Source organism: Bidens hawaiensis, unplaced genomic scaffold (genome assembly GCF_021521415.1).
Source record: "Bidens hawaiensis isolate Kalapana, Puna unplaced genomic scaffold, B.hawaiensis_p1.1 tig00030197_1, whole genome shotgun sequence".
In the NCBI taxonomy this organism is placed as follows: Eukaryota; Viridiplantae; Streptophyta; class Magnoliopsida; order Asterales; family Asteraceae; genus Bidens; species Bidens hawaiensis.
The window spans coordinates 153149-171359 of record NW_027495019.1 but is presented as its reverse complement, the minus strand read 5'-3'; the positions used below and the strand labels follow the sequence as shown (position 1 = coordinate 171359).

The 18211-nt window shown below is 35.3% G+C and overlaps 1 protein-coding gene across 1 annotated transcript; it reads left to right on the top strand.

Annotated features, from left to right (window-relative positions):
* Nucleotides 1-6409: 6409 nt before the first annotated feature.
* LOC143580006 (uncharacterized) lies at nt 6410-7279 on the top strand. The gene has a single exon (XM_077063157.1). The coding sequence runs from the start codon at nt 6410-6412 to the stop codon at nt 7277-7279; it is 870 nt and encodes a 289-aa protein (XP_076919272.1).
* The last annotated feature ends 10932 nt before the right edge of the window (nt 7280-18211 follow it).

The window sequence follows — 18211 nt, the reverse complement described above, 5'->3', positions numbered from 1 at the left end:
GAAATCCTCAGTTATGCAACTTCTCAAAAAACTACTATGAACATTATCAACAAAATTTTGTTCATCCATATTACACAAATGTGTTTTATAATCATGTTTCTTTCCAAGGATCACCTTTCCCACCGACCAACCACATTATAGTTCTGATGAGTTCTATGGCGCTCCTAGGAGAAAGTGTTGTTTTGTGTGTGGTCACTCTTCTCACCTTGTAATACTTGCAAGCACTGGTGCAAGTAACAACTTGATATTCAAAGGCGGCTTAGTCAGTCCCCAAAAGGAGCTTTTAGTAGCCCAGATTCAAGGACTAATCAAGCTCATAGTGAACCAAGTGAAATGGATGTGAGATCCAAAGTTAATAAAGTAAAACGCAAAAAGAAACCTTTTCGGAAAACTAAAAAAGATAAACTCAAAAAGGATCCTAAGATTGTAAAGTCTGAGGATTCACCAAAAACAGTTTTAAAATCAAGAAAAGAAAAGTCCAAAATTGCTAAAACCAAGGATCAAGTTTTTACTTGGATTCCTAAGGACTGTCTTTTATTAAGTGAGGTTGTAACAAGAAATAAATGATTTTCAGGAAATAACATCAAGTTTGGTCAGCTTACGGTTGACCTTCCTGGGGCAAAAGTGTCTTGGGAACCCATGTCTATTTAAACTCTTAGTGCATGCAGGGTTAATCAAAGAGGACTATCAATAGTATTCGGTACTTAGATAGTGATTGAACCCGACAAATGATGGGAGACGAATCCTTACTATTTTATGCTAAAACATTCGATGGTGGATTCGAGTCTTTCATAAGCGAAATGGAAGGACAGACTTCAAGGAAGGGAAGTGTTTCATACGGTACTTTGTGCTTCAACAACGCCAACCTTGTTTAAATGGTTCAACAACAAATTATCGATTGTTTCTCAAACTAACCTTGTCCAACAACTTCTCTCAAGTGACGGATCCATCATCATCTGTTGGGTCTCGGTTTGAATCTTTTCAACTTTGTTATATAATGTGAGAATGCATGCCTAGGATAGTCCATCTGACAACAACTTTGCTGACCTTTTCACTAAAGCCATCAATCATGTCCGATTTGAATTTCTGGTAGAATCACTCGTCATGATCAATTTTGAATAAAACAACTGATCTATCCTTTTGTATGTAAATATTGTAAATATCTTTCAAATATGTCACAATTTTAGAAGGAAAAAATGAGTTATCTATAACTCACAAAAAAGATTTTAAATTTATTTCAAGAAAAACAAAATATAAGTTATTGACTTACCAAAAAGATTTTATGTTCTCTTAAGAAAATCTGAATATATTCCAAAAGATATTGTCCCTTTTATAGGGAGCTCCTGCTTAGAGGGAGTCGGATAATTAACATTTAAAAATTTTGAGAAATTGATCTGACCCTTGAAAAATGATAATAAATTATCTCTAATGATTCTAGCACATGAAAGAGTAGATCAAAAGCCAACAAGATCATTGTTTGATGGGTAGATAGGCTTGACACATGAGTAAATGTCATAGTGATATAAACTTAAATATCTGCCTATGCTAGTGGTTAAACGTTATGAAGCGGTTTCCAACTCCAACTAAAGTCATATCAATGAAGGTAGAAATGTAAATAACATGTTATACCCAGGCCTCTCTTTACCTGTAATCTAGTATCATTTTAATTCTGTTGTGTCATGAAAAGAAAAAGAAAAAGAGTCAGAAAAGAAATGAAAAGAAAAGAAAAAGAAAGTTTAAAAGAGGTTTGTCTTAGGATTTTTAACTTCTAATTTATTTCTTCCTTTATTTTGATTCAAGCCTTGGACTTTCTATGTTTGTAGTCATACAAGATCTGATTGTTAAGGCCTTGAATCTTCTGCTTTATTTTATTTTCTTTCTTTTGTTCAAGCCTTGGACATTCTCTGTATGTAATAATACAAGACCTCATTTTTAAGGCCCTGAACTTCTGATTTATTTTAATATTTCTAGATAGAGTCAAGTGTCCAAAGTAAAGTGTCCAAAGTGTCAATAAGCGTAATAAGCGTACTGTGATCAGATAAGAAAGGTTTAAGTCAAGTTGAGGTGACATGTGAAAGCAAATTAAGCCCGAGGTATGGAGTCTGTAATTCATCGGATTAAATAGGGTTTAGGCAAACATTGTGCCTAATACATACCTAAACATATCACGTTGGCATCAAAATACTTGTTAAGTTTAAAGTGGAAAAATTATATCTACAATCGACTTTAGGTTCTTGGCATAATAATGTCCAAATAGAAGTGCGATCTAGAATGTTAACAGATAATGTGATTTCATGTTGTCATCTTTCTCGCAAAATAATTTAGTAAACTTTTAAGTAAATATTTTCAACTCAAAATATTATGTATACATTTTTGTAATATTAAAATATATGAAAATGCCAAAAGGATTTTAAGTTTTTATTGTGTTCGCACATATATTTTATTAAACCTTGTTTTATTCAAAATCATGTGTTTTGTTGTCAATGTCGTTCATGCAAAGTTTGTTGGAAACCGAGGACTTAAACAATCACTTACAAGTTGAGGGACTGAAATTGGGAAAGTCTGTGAACGAATTCTTCTTTGACCCTCGAGAGAGTCTGTGAACGAATCTTAATTATTCCAAGGTTTGTGCAGTTGTACATGGACAGGTAGATCAAGATCAAGTCTGCTTGGATGCAGAAACTAAAGTTGCAGATGCTGAAGTACTTAAAAGAAATCGATAACGTGAAAGTTGGTGGTTGAACCTAAAAATTAACTGATTGTATCTGAAGACAAAGAAAGAAATCAGTTGGCTCAAGAAAGTCAACAAAAGAAATTAGATGTCGAGTCTCCCGTATATGTTTCTAAAATTTGTTGTTGCTGATCCTTCCCAAAAAATAAGATTAAAATTCAATTCTACAAGACCGGAAAATAAAGAATTGTCCAAGATCCAATCTCGTTCAAGATACTATATCAAGACAAGTACTAAGTTTCAAGAAATAAAGACGAAGCAAAGAACTTGACGAATGTTCCTCAACATGCTTAATCCTAGAGGGAGATAGTAGGGCCAATATTCTATATTGTTATTAGGATTATATATGTCGTTCTAGTTTACTTTCAGTCGATGTATTACGTACTTGGTACGTTTATTTTGTAAGTTTATTATGTAAACTTTGGAGAAATGAGGACCCTATAAAATGGTCACTTTACCCATTTCTCCGTAAGAACTCTTTTACACAACTCGAGGAAATAAAAGTCTTCTCCCAACCTCTCCCATTTTCTCTCTTTTATTTTTACAAACTAAGATCCGAGATTGAGTGTTGTTGGTGATTTCCGCTAACCAACAACACGGATTGATTTGAGTAAAGTTGTGAGATCCATCTGGGGGACCTACAAGAACGTACAAAAGGAGAAGCATGGTGTGCAACTCATAAAGCCCACCGACTCCTAAAATTGTATATATACTAGTAATATAACCCACCGCGTTGCGGTGGAGCATGTCAAATGCATTAAGAGAGCTCAGCATGACAAAATCTTGGATACATTTGTGGCGGGTCAGATGGTTGGTTCCCATGGCTCCGCCCCTATTTTCACAGACACCTAGAGAAAACACAACTCATTGCTCTGCAAGGAGACGTTAATGTTTTCTGTACATTGCTTTTATTTTATAGAAAGATGACCATCTTTGGTTGATATCATAGTCCTAATTACAAATTTTCATACTTCTAACTAACTCAACAATAACATATCCACCCAACAATTTTTAAGCTGTCTTCTAATTATAGTTTGAGCCCAAAAATAATGTTTCATTCTATTATATAGTAAATTCCTATTGAACATCATCTAGTGATCCAACTACATTCATTGCTCTTATTACTATACCCAATTCTAACTTTCTCGTCAACAATGACCAGAAATCAAGTTAATAGTAAACCTCAACCAAAATTTCAATTTGACTAAAACTCCATCTTGACCCAGACGACCAATTTGATTTTAATACCTGCAACTTTATTTCCTTCGCAAAATCCACATCTTTAAACACTTTTATATCTCTGCTACATCCTTTGTACCAATCTTTTTACCTACACACAATCAAGATTTAACATAATGAATTATTACATGAATTATATACAAATTTGAAAGGTATAATTAGAGTAAAATGTACATTGTTTAGTTAACGGATAATTGTTAGGTCAATAAACTAAAAAACTAATTTTGTTTGTTTCATTTCACTTAACCTATTTTAATCACAAAGAATCATCAAGGTTAGGCCATGGTTATTTCTCAACAACAGAACACATCAAACACCATGCTTTGATAGCAACAAAACTGCTTGACAGCAATAAAATGCAGCCACTTGCATTTTTTACAACAATAAAATGCTGCAAAACTGCACTTCAAAAAATGCTTTCTTGACAGCATTAACTGCACTTTTGGACAACATTAAAATGCAGGTAAACTGCACCTGTTGACATCAACAAAATGCAGCAAAAACCCACATTTTTTACAACACTAAAGCGCAACTAAAACTGCATTTTTTTTACGGCATTAGCTAAGAAACAACCTGTATTCCGACCACCCAATCAGAAAGCAAAACACCGACCCAAATGCAGTCTCATGAAACATCATAGCTCAGTTTTGCGTAAAACGCCCCACCCCATAGCGGTGTGAGGGTGTTTTCTTTCTGAAATGGATGGGGAACACACCCCACTACAGACGTTGTAGGGATCTACAGAACAAATAATTTCTTACTAGCATTACATTAATACTATCTACAAAGTCATGAATTTGAAGCCATATGATTTCGCGTTGCCCCGGGGGGGGGTGTGGGTGGGTGGGGTAAACAGCACTTAAGATTAGTATACACAGGCCCTTTCCACCTCCTCTCTTAACGATTCTGAAATAAAAAAAAAGCATATTACATCGGCTCATTAACTTTGTTGTCAAATACAAATTGTAAACATGAACAATAATATACCGTGCACTGTAAGCAATCCTTCAACTCGTGCGGGCCCATGCGCATGACTCCTACTGGTGTTTATACCAGCCTGTTTGTGATCCAACAATTAGTCAATTACCATGTATAATTAACTATTGACAAAACAATAACTAAATGGCAATTTGTTATTCACCTCTGCACCTGGACCAAAACGAATGCCAATCACAAAGGCTCAGATCCGTAACTTGAGAATCGGAATGGCTGCAAAATCACAGTTGCATAGTCCATGACCATGCCATCCGGATCTTGCCTCGCCACAATAAGACTCCGCTCTTTATATTAGATTTTTAAACACAAAATCCTAACATAAGTAAATAACACATTATGAAGATTCAATGGAAGCTCATATTATATTCAATAGTTAGTGCTTCTCCATATTAGAAGTAATTTATAATATAACAATTTCGTCCAACTCTTGGCAGTGCGAAGCAAGCAGTCGATTTTTGAAAAAAATAGAGAGCTACGGACATTGCATAACACCACCGTCCAATTTCCACCATCGTCGTCACCGACAACAGCCAGAATCGAAATCGGAAACACAACCAACCAGAGATAAACCATGGTACAGATTAATTAAGATACAACATCAGCCACCGCTATAAACAATAACCACTGTCACTGTCATCCTTCCATCGCCGTCGCCCAGGGATCCTCCCGACTCCAATGTAGGGAAAGCCAACACCGCCAAAAAAGATCACCGTTGTGCGCCGTCGCCTAAGGTTCCAAAACGAACCCGGCAACAGTCGCCAACACCACAGTCATGGCCACCAAAAGTCCGGAAACGGAACCCGACAACAACAATGAAGACAGGGTTTGGTGTGAAAACGGAGGAAAAGCAGCATGGCGGTGGGGCAACAGGCGAGAGGCGGTGGAACAGAGGGTTTGATGAATGATCGATGTATCTGGAACAAAGAGATAATGGAGAGGTTGGTCCAATGAAAACTGTCTACAACACTCACTGCATGATGTACAACTCTCTGCTGCGAAGAATTCTCCAAAATTGTAATATTATGTTACAATATTCGGCCTATTTTGGAATCACGGAGAAACAACACCAGTCAAAGCTTGACCAATAGACTGGCTGCCATAATCTCCTCGTTATCAATCAGTTTAATATGTTTCCTTGTATAGAGTCCTAGGTTCTCTATATATGAGTTGTTATTGTCTCCTTGTAAAAATAAGAAAAAGAAACTCAATAAATAAAATCTCCGATTACCAGTTAACATGGTATCAAAGCACGTTTGATACTGGAAATTCCGATCCATCTTCAACAAGATGACGGGTGCTGATACCCAAAATAATCAAGTCCTGATGAATTGACGATGAAGATTGCTGCACTCCTTCACTGGTCTTTAGGAACACAGACACTCCGAGAACCTTTCTTTAGGAACTAAACTAGGTGGAGATAACTATGCCATATAGGCAACATTGATGAAGAAAGCAATTGGAGGTAGGGGGAGAAGTTCTCACATTACAGGGGATCCACCACCTCCTTTAAAAACCGATACAGAGTACTCACGTTGGGAACAAGATGACCAGTGTGTCTTCACCTGGATTATCCAAAATCTTGAATCCAATTTGGTGAATAACGCCTCACAATATCCTACTGCAAAAACCCTATGGGATGGTTTAGCCACCACATATGGATCCAGAACCGATTCACTGCAGGTGTTCGACCTCCATAAACGGGCGAACTCCCTCAAACAAGGGTCCGATACTCTGGAAGATCTGTGGAGTAATCTACAAGGCATTTGGATGTCTATCGATAGAAGAGAACCAAATCCAATGAAGGATCCGGAAGACATTCGGATTTACAATAAGAAGACCCAAGAACAAAGACTTTACCAGTTACTCACGGCGATCAATGACAAAATGGAACCAATCAAAAGAGATATTCTGAAGAAAGAACCTCTCCCATCCGTTGAATCTGCATATGCCACCATCAGAAGAGAGGTTGCCAGAATGACCATCCTAATATCCGGACCCTCCGATAACGATTCAACCGAAATTGGGTTGGGTTTGGCAGCCAAGGACTCGCAACAAAGAACAAGGTTTCGACCTAAAGAAAAAGAAGATAAATCTAAATTGTTTTGCACTCATTGCCATATGAAAAGGCATACTAAGGAACAATGTTTCAGGCTAGTCGGGTATCCAGAATGGTGGGAAGGCGGTCAGAAGTTGAAGAACAACCAATGCTCAAGTGCTGATGGAAAAGGTGCTTCGGTAACAGGGGGAGGAGAATCCACCGGAAAAGAACCACAGGGAAGGCGGCGGTTTTGGAGGAATGGCTGCAACAAGTGATGATGGTCCGATAGGTACAGGGCTCTCTTCTAAAGTTTTTTATGATCAGCCCATGTCCCATTCTAGAAAACCAAATAACTGGATCTGGGACTGTGGGCTACGGATACTATGTCATACGATTACAAAGATTTTTGTAACTGGGTGCCACCGTCAAAATACCACATTGAAACCGCTAGTGGAGAAAAAATTCAAGTTAAAGGGGGAGGATCTATCACTTCTCAGAGAAAATGAAAATTAATAATTGTTTATATATTCCTTCTCTTTCCTCAAAATTATTATCTATTAACCAAGTCACAAAACAACTCAATTATGTGGTACTTATGTATCCTACTTTCTGTGTTCTACAGGACATTCGTACGAAGGAGATCGTTGGCCGTGGTACTGAATGTGGAGGTCTCTACTACGTTGATGAGGTGGTTCACAAGGGACATGCCATGCTTGCTCATGGGACAATCGAAAGACAACTATGGTTATGGCATCGACGTCTGGGTCATCCCTCGTTTGGTTATCTTAAATTTTTGTTTCCTAGTCTTTTTCTAAATAACTCCGTTCAGGAGGTTTGTGAAACTTGCATTATGGCAAAAAATCATAGGGCCTCGTTCCAAAAAAATGATACTAGAGTTGATTCTGTTTTTTCATTAATTCATTCCGATGTTTGGGGTCCGGCTCCAAATAGTACCAATAGTCGGATCAGATACTTTGTTATTTTTGTGGATGATTTTTCACGAATGAATTGGGTCTACTTCATGAAACATAAATCTGAAGTTCCTGAAATTTTTGTTAAGTTTTACAAAATGGTTCAAACTCAGTTTGGAAAAAAAATTCAGATCCTTCGCTCCGATAATGGAACAGAGTTTTTGAATAAAACAATGAAAAATTTATTTCAAGAACATGGCCTTTATCCATCAAACCACGTGTCCTAACACTCCTCAACAAAACGGACGTCGGAACGAAAAAATCGGACACTTCTTGAAAAAACTCGTGCCATTATGATTGAGTCTCATGTTCCGTTGTCTTACTGGCCTGAGGCCCTGGCCACATTGGCTTACCTTGTTAACCGCCTCCCAACTCAAATCCTAGGACATACACTACTAGAAAACTGTTCAACTTCCTACGCCATTTTCCGTTGGAAATGCGTAGGTAATCATCATTTCCAACACATTTCCAACAAAAACGGGTTTGTGAGAAAAAGCCTCGTGGGAAATATTTTTTTACGCATTTCCAACACATTTTCTAACACATTACCTACAAAATAATGCGTTGGAAGTTTCCAACGCATCTCCAACACAAATAATTATAACATTTGTTTTCGCTTTCTTACGCATTTTCTATGCATATTAATATCTTTTCTTACACATTTCTGACGCAATCTAATTGTCTTCTTTTTTTATTTTCTTCAATTTATTCACACATTTCTAACACATCAAATATTTTTTATTTTATTTTTCTACGCATTCCCAACACATCTAATAATATTTTAGTTTTAATTTTTTTTTCCTGCATAATCCAAAAATGAATTACTCAAAAAAAAAACAATAATCAAGATCTGTTATGCTAAAAATATAGAAAATCTTATATATTATACAAAACATGTTTTACAAATCAACCGCAAATACGATAACTTAAATTTATAAGGTTCACAATATGACACTAATCTTGAATTTTGTATCCTTTCCTCATCTTCCATACGCTAGTTTTCCATTTCTTTCATTCGTTGTTCCAAGTCTTCTCTTGCCATCAGTTCATTTTTCAATTGTTTTTCCATCTGAGCTCGAACTACTTGTACCTAAAAATTTGTTAAAACATATAATAATTAACAAAACAAAATATATATGATTAATAATCATACCCAATGTTTTCCTAACCAAATCAGACATCAAACCGCTCTTTTTAACGGTTAATTGGTCAACAAGTCAGACCGGTAGGACCAGATGACATCATAATATAAGTGCAGATCACATATTATATTTCATGTTTTCGGGGCATTAGGGTATTAACTTTCTTACTATAGCTTAACTATAGTCACTTAAAATTAAATTAAAAAACAGTTCACAAAAATGTTCACAATTTTGAAGAGAAGAAACTGAATTTGCATGGTTTTTTACAACAAAGTCGGTGATTAAAATTTCCGTCTGCTAACTAAAGATGTAGTCAAAAGTTGAAATTTAAATTCTAAGTCAAAGTTACATATTGAAGTTTAAAATTTGGCTTTCAAAGTTTGTTACTACAGGGGTATTTTGGAGATACCTAATTTTGAGCTGCATATTAAAATTATACCTGAAATATTAGCATCATTGATGAGCATGTTTAAGGCTAAGGTTATGCTAGATTAGACTAAGAATATGTAAATATGATAGCTTAAAAATGGAAAAGAAAAGGAAAACTTACCAGTTATGCTACTGACTTGCAAATACAAAGCGGTCATCATCTCGAAACGGTTATTGCTAAAAAATTTAACCCTAAATAAATCTTGCATATGTCAAAGAACAAAAAAGTTAATAAATAAGCAGTAGCATAATTAGCTGTTTAAGTAAGCAATCATGAACATTAAATATAGGTATAATATAAGTTATATGTTTTCTATTTTATTACGGATTTGGTTTAAAATAAACTCTCATCTTAACACATTTATACACATGCATGAATAACCCACAGAAAAATATGCACACCTTATCATCCTCAGGTTTCCTAGTGATACTAAGATCCATAGAATGCATCTCCATAGAAAAGCACTCTGGTGTGTCCAAATGCACAGACAGGTACGCGTTACCATACATACAATCTAAACAGTTCTTTTCAAATGTAACCTGAAAGAGCACAGTTTAAAACGTTAAGGTTAATTCATAATTATTACTAATAATATGTAATCACTTTGGCTAAATAAGTAACTTGTCCATAGTTCTCAGTTACAAGCTTACAGCACCTTCAGTGATCTCCCAAAGCTTCACATAATCAACATCATCCTGCCAAAAGCGTGTTTCAAAATTCAAACCACCACAAAATATTAAACTACTGAAAAATTAAGAAACTGAAACAATTTAATGTGACCTCGGTCAGAACATGTATTTTATCGTTCAAATTTTCATACCGTATCCGTAGAATCCCGCAATACTGAAAGTTGGTTCTTTCTACACAGAAAACTACAAGAAAATGATAACAAAATCAAAAAGTGAGATTATTTTAATGATCACATTAACAAACCACTTAATATAATTGGAAATTTAAGGTATGTTACCACAATCCAGATTTACATTTGCAACAACTATTTTGGCCCGTTTTAATAAATCTGATCCGTAAAATCTGTTTTAAACAGTCAAACTGGTTAAACTGACCCAACACCAATATTTAGGCATACAACCTTACAATTTACAAAGTGAAAAAAAATAAATAAATAACAACTTTACATTTTATCCACGTTTGCAAAATACCAAAAATTATCCATTATAAGCAAAATAAATAAATAACTCTACATGAATACACGAAAACTCACTTAGACATTTTATCAAACACTTGGTATGCAAGATGGAACAAAGCATAAAAGATAAAGCAAATCATCTCAACTAACCCCAAAAATCAAGACCATATATGTTAATCAGATATACATCAAAACTACAAGCCTTAGTCACCTAGATTTAGTGAAAGAAATTGGTTGACGAATTACCTTGAAGCATTCGTTCATGAGAAAACACAGAGAAAAATTGACATGATGAGAGAGTCCAGAGGTTGAGAGAAAATGGGGGGTTAATTGTTTTGGGATGAAATCAAATTGGGTTTAGGTTGGAGGGAAATCAAAAAAATTTTGGTGTAAATTGAGGGGAAACTCAATTAAGGCAGTTGTTATAAACTAAAAGTTTTAAACAATTATTTATAACTATAAAATATATAACAAAAAAATAATAAAATAAAAACCCCTAACCAAGCCAAGGTTTGCTTTTTTGAGCTTAAGTTGAGTCGCTTGGGAGCTACTTGAGTTTAGATCGATAAAAAGCTTGAAACAAGTCGAGTCGCTTGCGAGCTGGTTGAAATTGGATCGATAAAAAGCTCGAAATGAGCATAGCTACTCGCGAGTTACTTGAGCTCAGATCGATAAAAAGCTCAAAACGAGTTGAGCCACTCGTGAACTACTTGAGCTTGAATTGATGAAAAACTCCAAACGAGTTGAGCTTTTTCGAGCTCGAGCCTCAGCCAAGCCCGGTCCTCAAATAAAGCTTGTTTAATTATTGAGCCCAGGCTCGAGCCTTGTATAGGAGGCTCGTTTAGGCTTGTCGAGTCTTACTAAGCCTTGTGTATGATTTTAGTCTATCTCCTTTGCATTTATATGATTATAACTTCAAACTTCACAATCATTTAAGCCTTTTCTCAACATATATAAAAATAATTAAACATGCGTATAAATTAATTAATAAATAATAAGTGAGCCGAGCCCGATCTTGAAAAAACAATTCATGAGCCACGCATTTTCTTCCTTTCACAAAGAGAATCTCCTATGTATTAGATTCAACTCCTATATGTAACGCATGCATGCATGCACTCACACGCACAAACACACACTAACGAAAATAATAATTATATAGTAATATAGTTGCATCTCAAAGATGATAACTATTATTAGCGTTGGGAATGTAATGGGGTGGCGGGATTATCGGTTAAGGAAACGAGAAGCTCGATCTAGGAGTATGTTTTATCGGTGGACACTCTTTCAACTAATTGGCACAATCATATTCCAAGAAAGATACACATGTGTGCTTTGAGGGTTTTACTGAATCGTCTTCCTGCCTGTTCTATGTCGATAGAAATTATAATGTCCCTATGTTCTTTGTTCAGTTGGCACTCTTTGGCATGAGTCAAGTAATCCCATCTTTGGTAGTTGCCCTTTTATCCTTGGGATCTTGAGTAAAATTGTTGCTTGGTTGGGAATTGTGTTGATGATGGGTCGAGATCCTTCCTCTATTATAGCATGGCTCATTCATCCGGTGCCTTCTAAAAATGATTTAGCGGGATCGATTATTTATCACTTGGTGGATTACTTGAAGAATGAGAAATGGCACTCTCTTATAGTCGAAAGGAATCAAGAAAGCGGGACTTTGTGATGATATTCTTCAACTTATTTCTTTTGGGTATTATAGTCTTTCTAGTTAAGGGTGTTCTTCGGGCTATTTTTCGGGTTTCGAGTTGTTCGAGTTTGAGCTCAAAGCAAATTGACCCAAGAACTGACCCATATAAGTTCGGTTTTTTCGGATTTTGAGTTGAATGGGTCAGGTACTTCAAGTCGAGTTTCGGGTTTAACAAGTTAAAATAAAATATTATTCACCTCTAACAAGATCATAAATAAATAAAACCATATTCTAAACCTTCATACAGTCATAATCAAATAAAATTCAACATACAACCATATGCTTTTCAGTATCGATTTGTTGATGAACGATAATGATATTCAATTACGATCTACACATACTGCTGCTAGTAGATATGTTTTGAAATTTGAATCTGAGTCGAAAACATTAAGAATGGTATCCATCAGTCTTGGATTGTTTATAAATATGTTTGAATCGGAGTCTTCTTAAATAACTCAATCGGTGGCTTACATAAATGTGTTACAAACATATTAACATATTATTAATAACTACATCGGATACATGCATCATTCCTACTTTTTGTCGGCTCTACCCGATTTGGGTGTTGCAACCAAATACTTACCTGACTTTTTGATCTCAGGTTCAGCATATGAGTTTAATTGGGTAGGGTAAATTTGGGTCAAGTTATTCGGGTATCGGGTTGATTCGGGCCGGGTTCGGTATTTGGGCATGTTTAAAAAACACATCCCTGGTTCTAGTAAATGTTGTGTTACTTAGACCAAGTATACGATGAATCCCCTAATGTAATTATATCGGTATTTTCGTTTGTGGCCCATCTAGTTTCTTGCTAGTCGTGATCTTTTCTTTTTCCCCTTTATATATATTTATGCCTCCTTTTAGAAAAATAATTATTAACATATAATAATTGTTTTTTTTTTTCAAGTTTCCAACGCATTTTCAACAAGAGTGTATCATATTTTTCTTTTTTTCCCTATGTGTTTCTGACAAAAAAAAAATATTACAAGATTTACAAAAGTACAAAAACCAAAAAAATCAAGATCTTTTTTTTTTCTTTCTAGAAATAGCATAAAATATCGACCTTAGGCTCATTTAATTTTTTTAGAAATTCAAGCATGAATAAGGTATACAAGAGCTCAAGTCGACCTTAGGCTCATTAATTTTTTTTAATATATAAAAATAATTAAATTTGTATTTAAATCAATTAATAAATAATACATTAATCGAGTCCAAGACTGGAAAAAAAATTATAGTATTACTATTATTACTAACGATAAAATAACTTAATTATAAATAAGACAATTGTTATATTACAAACAAACATCAATAAGATAATGTTGTTGGAATACTTCCTACGCATTTCTAACGAAATCTATTATTTATTTATTTTGTGCTTTTTTGTTACGCATTTCTCACGAAAATGTTAAATAAAAGCGTGCAACTATTATTTTGTTGCAAATGTGTTGGAATATTTGCTACGCATTTGCAACACAATTGCCTTTTGTCACTATATTGTCACAATTATGTTGCAAATTTAGGGTTTTCTTTTTTCGTAGGAATTTCGTTGGAAACGTGTTGGAAAATTTTGTAAGAAACATTACTCTTTTCTAGTAGTAATAAAACACCTCTAGATATTCTAGCTACCCAAGTTAAAGTCCCATCCATTATGACCTTACCTCCTAAGGTTTTTGGCTGTACCGTGTTCATTCACACACCTAAAATAGATCGAAATAAATTTAGTGTGTGTGCCGAAAAATGTGTCTTTATTGGGTACGGGGTCCATCAAAAGGGCTATCGCTGCTACAACCCTGTTACTCGTCGGGTTCATGTCACCATGGACCTTGACTTCGTGGAGTCGGCTTATTTTTTCAACAACCAATCCAGTACTCAGGGGGAGAAACCGGGTGAGTCACTCGATTGGTTCGATTGGCTGCTATATCATAGTTTGTCTACGGATGTCACAACAGAGCCGGTAGATGGCGCCGCCGAACCTGCTTCATCTAACATGGGAGAGGATGAACCGGATAACCCAGCAACCAATGAATCTCCTTAAGACGATGTCCATCCGGTCGAAGTTACCGAAACCATACCAGTTGATGAAAAGACAAACAATGAGGTAAACTATCTAGAACATCATGATAATTTACAAAATGATACTTCTGATCATGATAATCCAGAAAATCATCTTGAGGAGCATGAGGAACAGCAAAGTGTTTTTCCCCCGAGAAGAAATAGAGGAATCCCTTCCAACCGGTATTCACCAGAACGAATCTCTCGCACCTCAAAATATCCGGTTGCAACTAACAGGGGGAACGTTTCCAATATAGCAAAAGCTTTTTCGGCCATGATACTTTCAGAAAAAATTCCTAACACGGTTCAAGAAGCCAAAGAGATAGCCGAATGGAGAGAAGCAATGAACAAAGAAATGGAGGCTTTAGAAAAAAATGGCACGTGAGAAAAATGTCCTTTACCACAAGGGAAGAAACCGGTCGGATGCAAATGGGTATTTAACATCAAGTATATTTCTGATGGCACCATAGAACGATACAAGGCAAGATTGGTTGCCAAAGGGTATACACAGACATACGGTATTGATTATTCTGAAACTTTTTCCCTAGTTGCTAAAATTGACACTATCAGATTTCTTTTCTTTGTAGCAGCAAACAGAGACTGGCCCCTTCATCAATTTGATGTAAAAATGCTTTTCTGCATGGAGACTTAAAAGAAGAGGTGTATATGGAAGGGCCCCTAGGGTTCTCAGATGAGTTTCTGGAAAATGAGGTGTGTAGACTAAAAAGGGCTTTGTATGGGCTCAAACAATCTCCGCACGCTTGGTTTGGGAAGTTTACTATGGCCATGAAAAAATATGGGTACAAACAAAGTAATGCCAACCACACCTTGTTTTACAAAAAAAAGAGGAAAGTTGATTACATGTCTCATAATATATGTAGATGATATGATCATAACAGGGAGTGACCAAAAGGAGATCAACTCCCTTCGGAGAAATCTCTTCACCGAATTTGAAATGAAAGACCTTGGTGGATTAAAATATTTCCTAGGGATTGAAGTTCTTATGTCAAAGGAAGGGATCTTTATCTCTCAAAGAAAATATATATTAGATTTGCTTGCCGAAGTAGGCATGGTTGACTGCAAGCCCAGTGATACTCCCATAATGGTAAACCATAAACTCAAAATAATAGGAGCCAAACTAACGAATAAAGAAAGATACCAAAGGCTAGTAGGGAAGCTAATTTACTAGGCTCACACTCGACCCGACATCGCGTATGCTGTGGGAGTTGTTAGTCAATTTATGCACAACCCTCAAGAAGATCATATGGAAGCGGTTATGAGGATCATTAGATACCTAAACGGCACTGTTGGGAGAGGTATCGTGTTTAAGAAAAATAGCCACCTTGACACCAAAGTATTCACAAATGCTGATTGGGGAGGGAATCCTAATGATAGACGATCTACTGCCGGGTACTTTACTCTCCTTGGAGGTAATTTGGTAACGTGGAGGAGCAAGAAGCAGAAAGTTGTTTCCCTATCAAGTGCAGAATCAGAATTCAGGGGCATAGCTAAAGGGATTACTGAAATTCTTTGGTTGAGGAAAATAATGAAAGAAATCGGAGACCCCTTCGAGCGTCCGGTTCAGTTAAAATGTGATAATAAGGCTGCTATCAAAATCTCAGAGAACCCAGTGGAACATAACAAAACCAAACACGTTGAAATAGATCGTAACTTCATAAAGGAAAAGATTGAGGATGGTACCATTAAAATTCCATTTGTGAAGTCTGAAGATCAGCTTGCAGACATTCTCACAAAGGCAGTTGGGACAAAAGCATTTGAATCAGTTTTATCCAAGTTGGGTATTGGAGATCCCCCTACACAACTTGAGGGGGGAGTGTTAGAATATTCGGCCTATTTTGGAAGCGCTCTAATCATGGAGAAACAGAAGCAGTCAAAGCTTGACCACTATAATCTTGGGAATAGACAGGCTGCCATAATCTCCTCGTTATCAATCAGTTTAATATGTTTCCTTGTATAGAGTCCTAGGTTCTCTATATATGGGTTGTTATTGTCTCCTTGTAAAAATAAGAAAAAGAAACTCAATAAATAAAATCTCTGATTACCGGTTAACATATTATAAATAAATAGTACAAGATATGCCATCCATTCAACTTTGCATTGACCAATGACAACTCTTTAAGATCAAGAATCCCAACTCTGGAACAATCACACAAACGATAAAAATAAAAATAATGATAATAATACAAATCTTAAATTTGTAACATGTAACACTTTAAATTATTATGACCTAATGATTTTATGCATGTGAAGATAATATTAAGAATAATTTCAATGAAACTTTGTACTCGTTTCAAAACATGCATCTTAAAACTTTAGAAAGGAAGCTTTCAGTTAGGTTTTAATTATAAAAATTACTCGATTTAGGTTTAAGTCGATTAGCACGAGTAGAGTTTTATTTTTTGCTAGCTAGCCAACCTTCAGCTTCTTCCTCAAAGTCCATTTCATCACATTTCATCCCATCGCTGTCTTTCTTCACAAAATATGTCAATAAGGTTTGCTTGTTCCAGGCCTAACTTTCTATTTTTAATTGTGCCATAATTATCGGCAAGAATAAGGGTGTCTAACCATTCCATCTTTTAATTATTTATCTTACCTCAAAAGACCCACCTTAATTAACCAGGGAAAATGTAATACATACATATTTGAATTTAGTAAGCAGAACCCACGTCTGTCTACGTTCAATATTATTTCCCTCAAATTGGCTACTATATAGCTTTGTCTCCATTTTTCGCCTGGTTAATTGCAAACCACAGCTACTTACAAATTTAAAAGCTCGTTTTGAAATACAATCTAAGAAACATAAAACCTGGTTTCTGATAATACTGTCAGTAACTGTGCACATTAGGTTGTCTGTTTATGTTGGTAAAATCTCCATCCTTGTTTGCTTTATGGGCTCACCAACATGTTTTCATTATTTTTGTTCTCCTAAATCAATGAAATATATATAAACATTAGTATTTTGAAGTAATTAAACAATAAGAAAAGTTGGACGTTGGACTTGCCTTTGCTGTTGCCTCATTCACCTAGGCTCAAGTAACGTCTCCTGAACCCAAAAATGAAAAATTACAATATGAGCAGATCACAAGTATCAATGATTATGCAAATTAGAAGCATTTGAAAGTTTTAACACATATCTTGTAAAAAAAGCATGTGAAACAAAAGTTCGTTTGATTGAAGCATTTCATCAAGCAGTTTAGGTGCGTCTTCAAACCTTTTAACTTTAAAATAGCATAACATAAACCAGAACCTAATACATGTACATACAACATCCATTATATATATATATAACTGGTCCTAAAACGTACGCATATATATAACCATATATGTAAAGTATACCATAGACAGATGGTCAGGAGTTTGAAACTTGTGAATGCATGCATATGAAAGAAACAAGACTAAGGGTATGTTTGGTATGGGGTAATAGAATAGATTAGGGAATGGAATGGACATGGTAATGGAATAAACAAAGGAATGAAATAGATCATTACCATTCAATTGTCATGATTGGTTACCAATTACCATGTAGGAATGGAATGATTAATCACTTTATTTTTATTATTATTAATAATATTTTATTAGTAATAATAATAATAATAAAAATAAATAATAATCTAAATATTTTTTTAATAACTAATTTTTAGGACCCTCGCGGTGCATCGAGATCGTTAAACCAAATAAAAATAATCGTAACAATGTTGAATCACGTATGTGCGTTGTGAAATATTAACTCGTCAAATTTAAAATAATA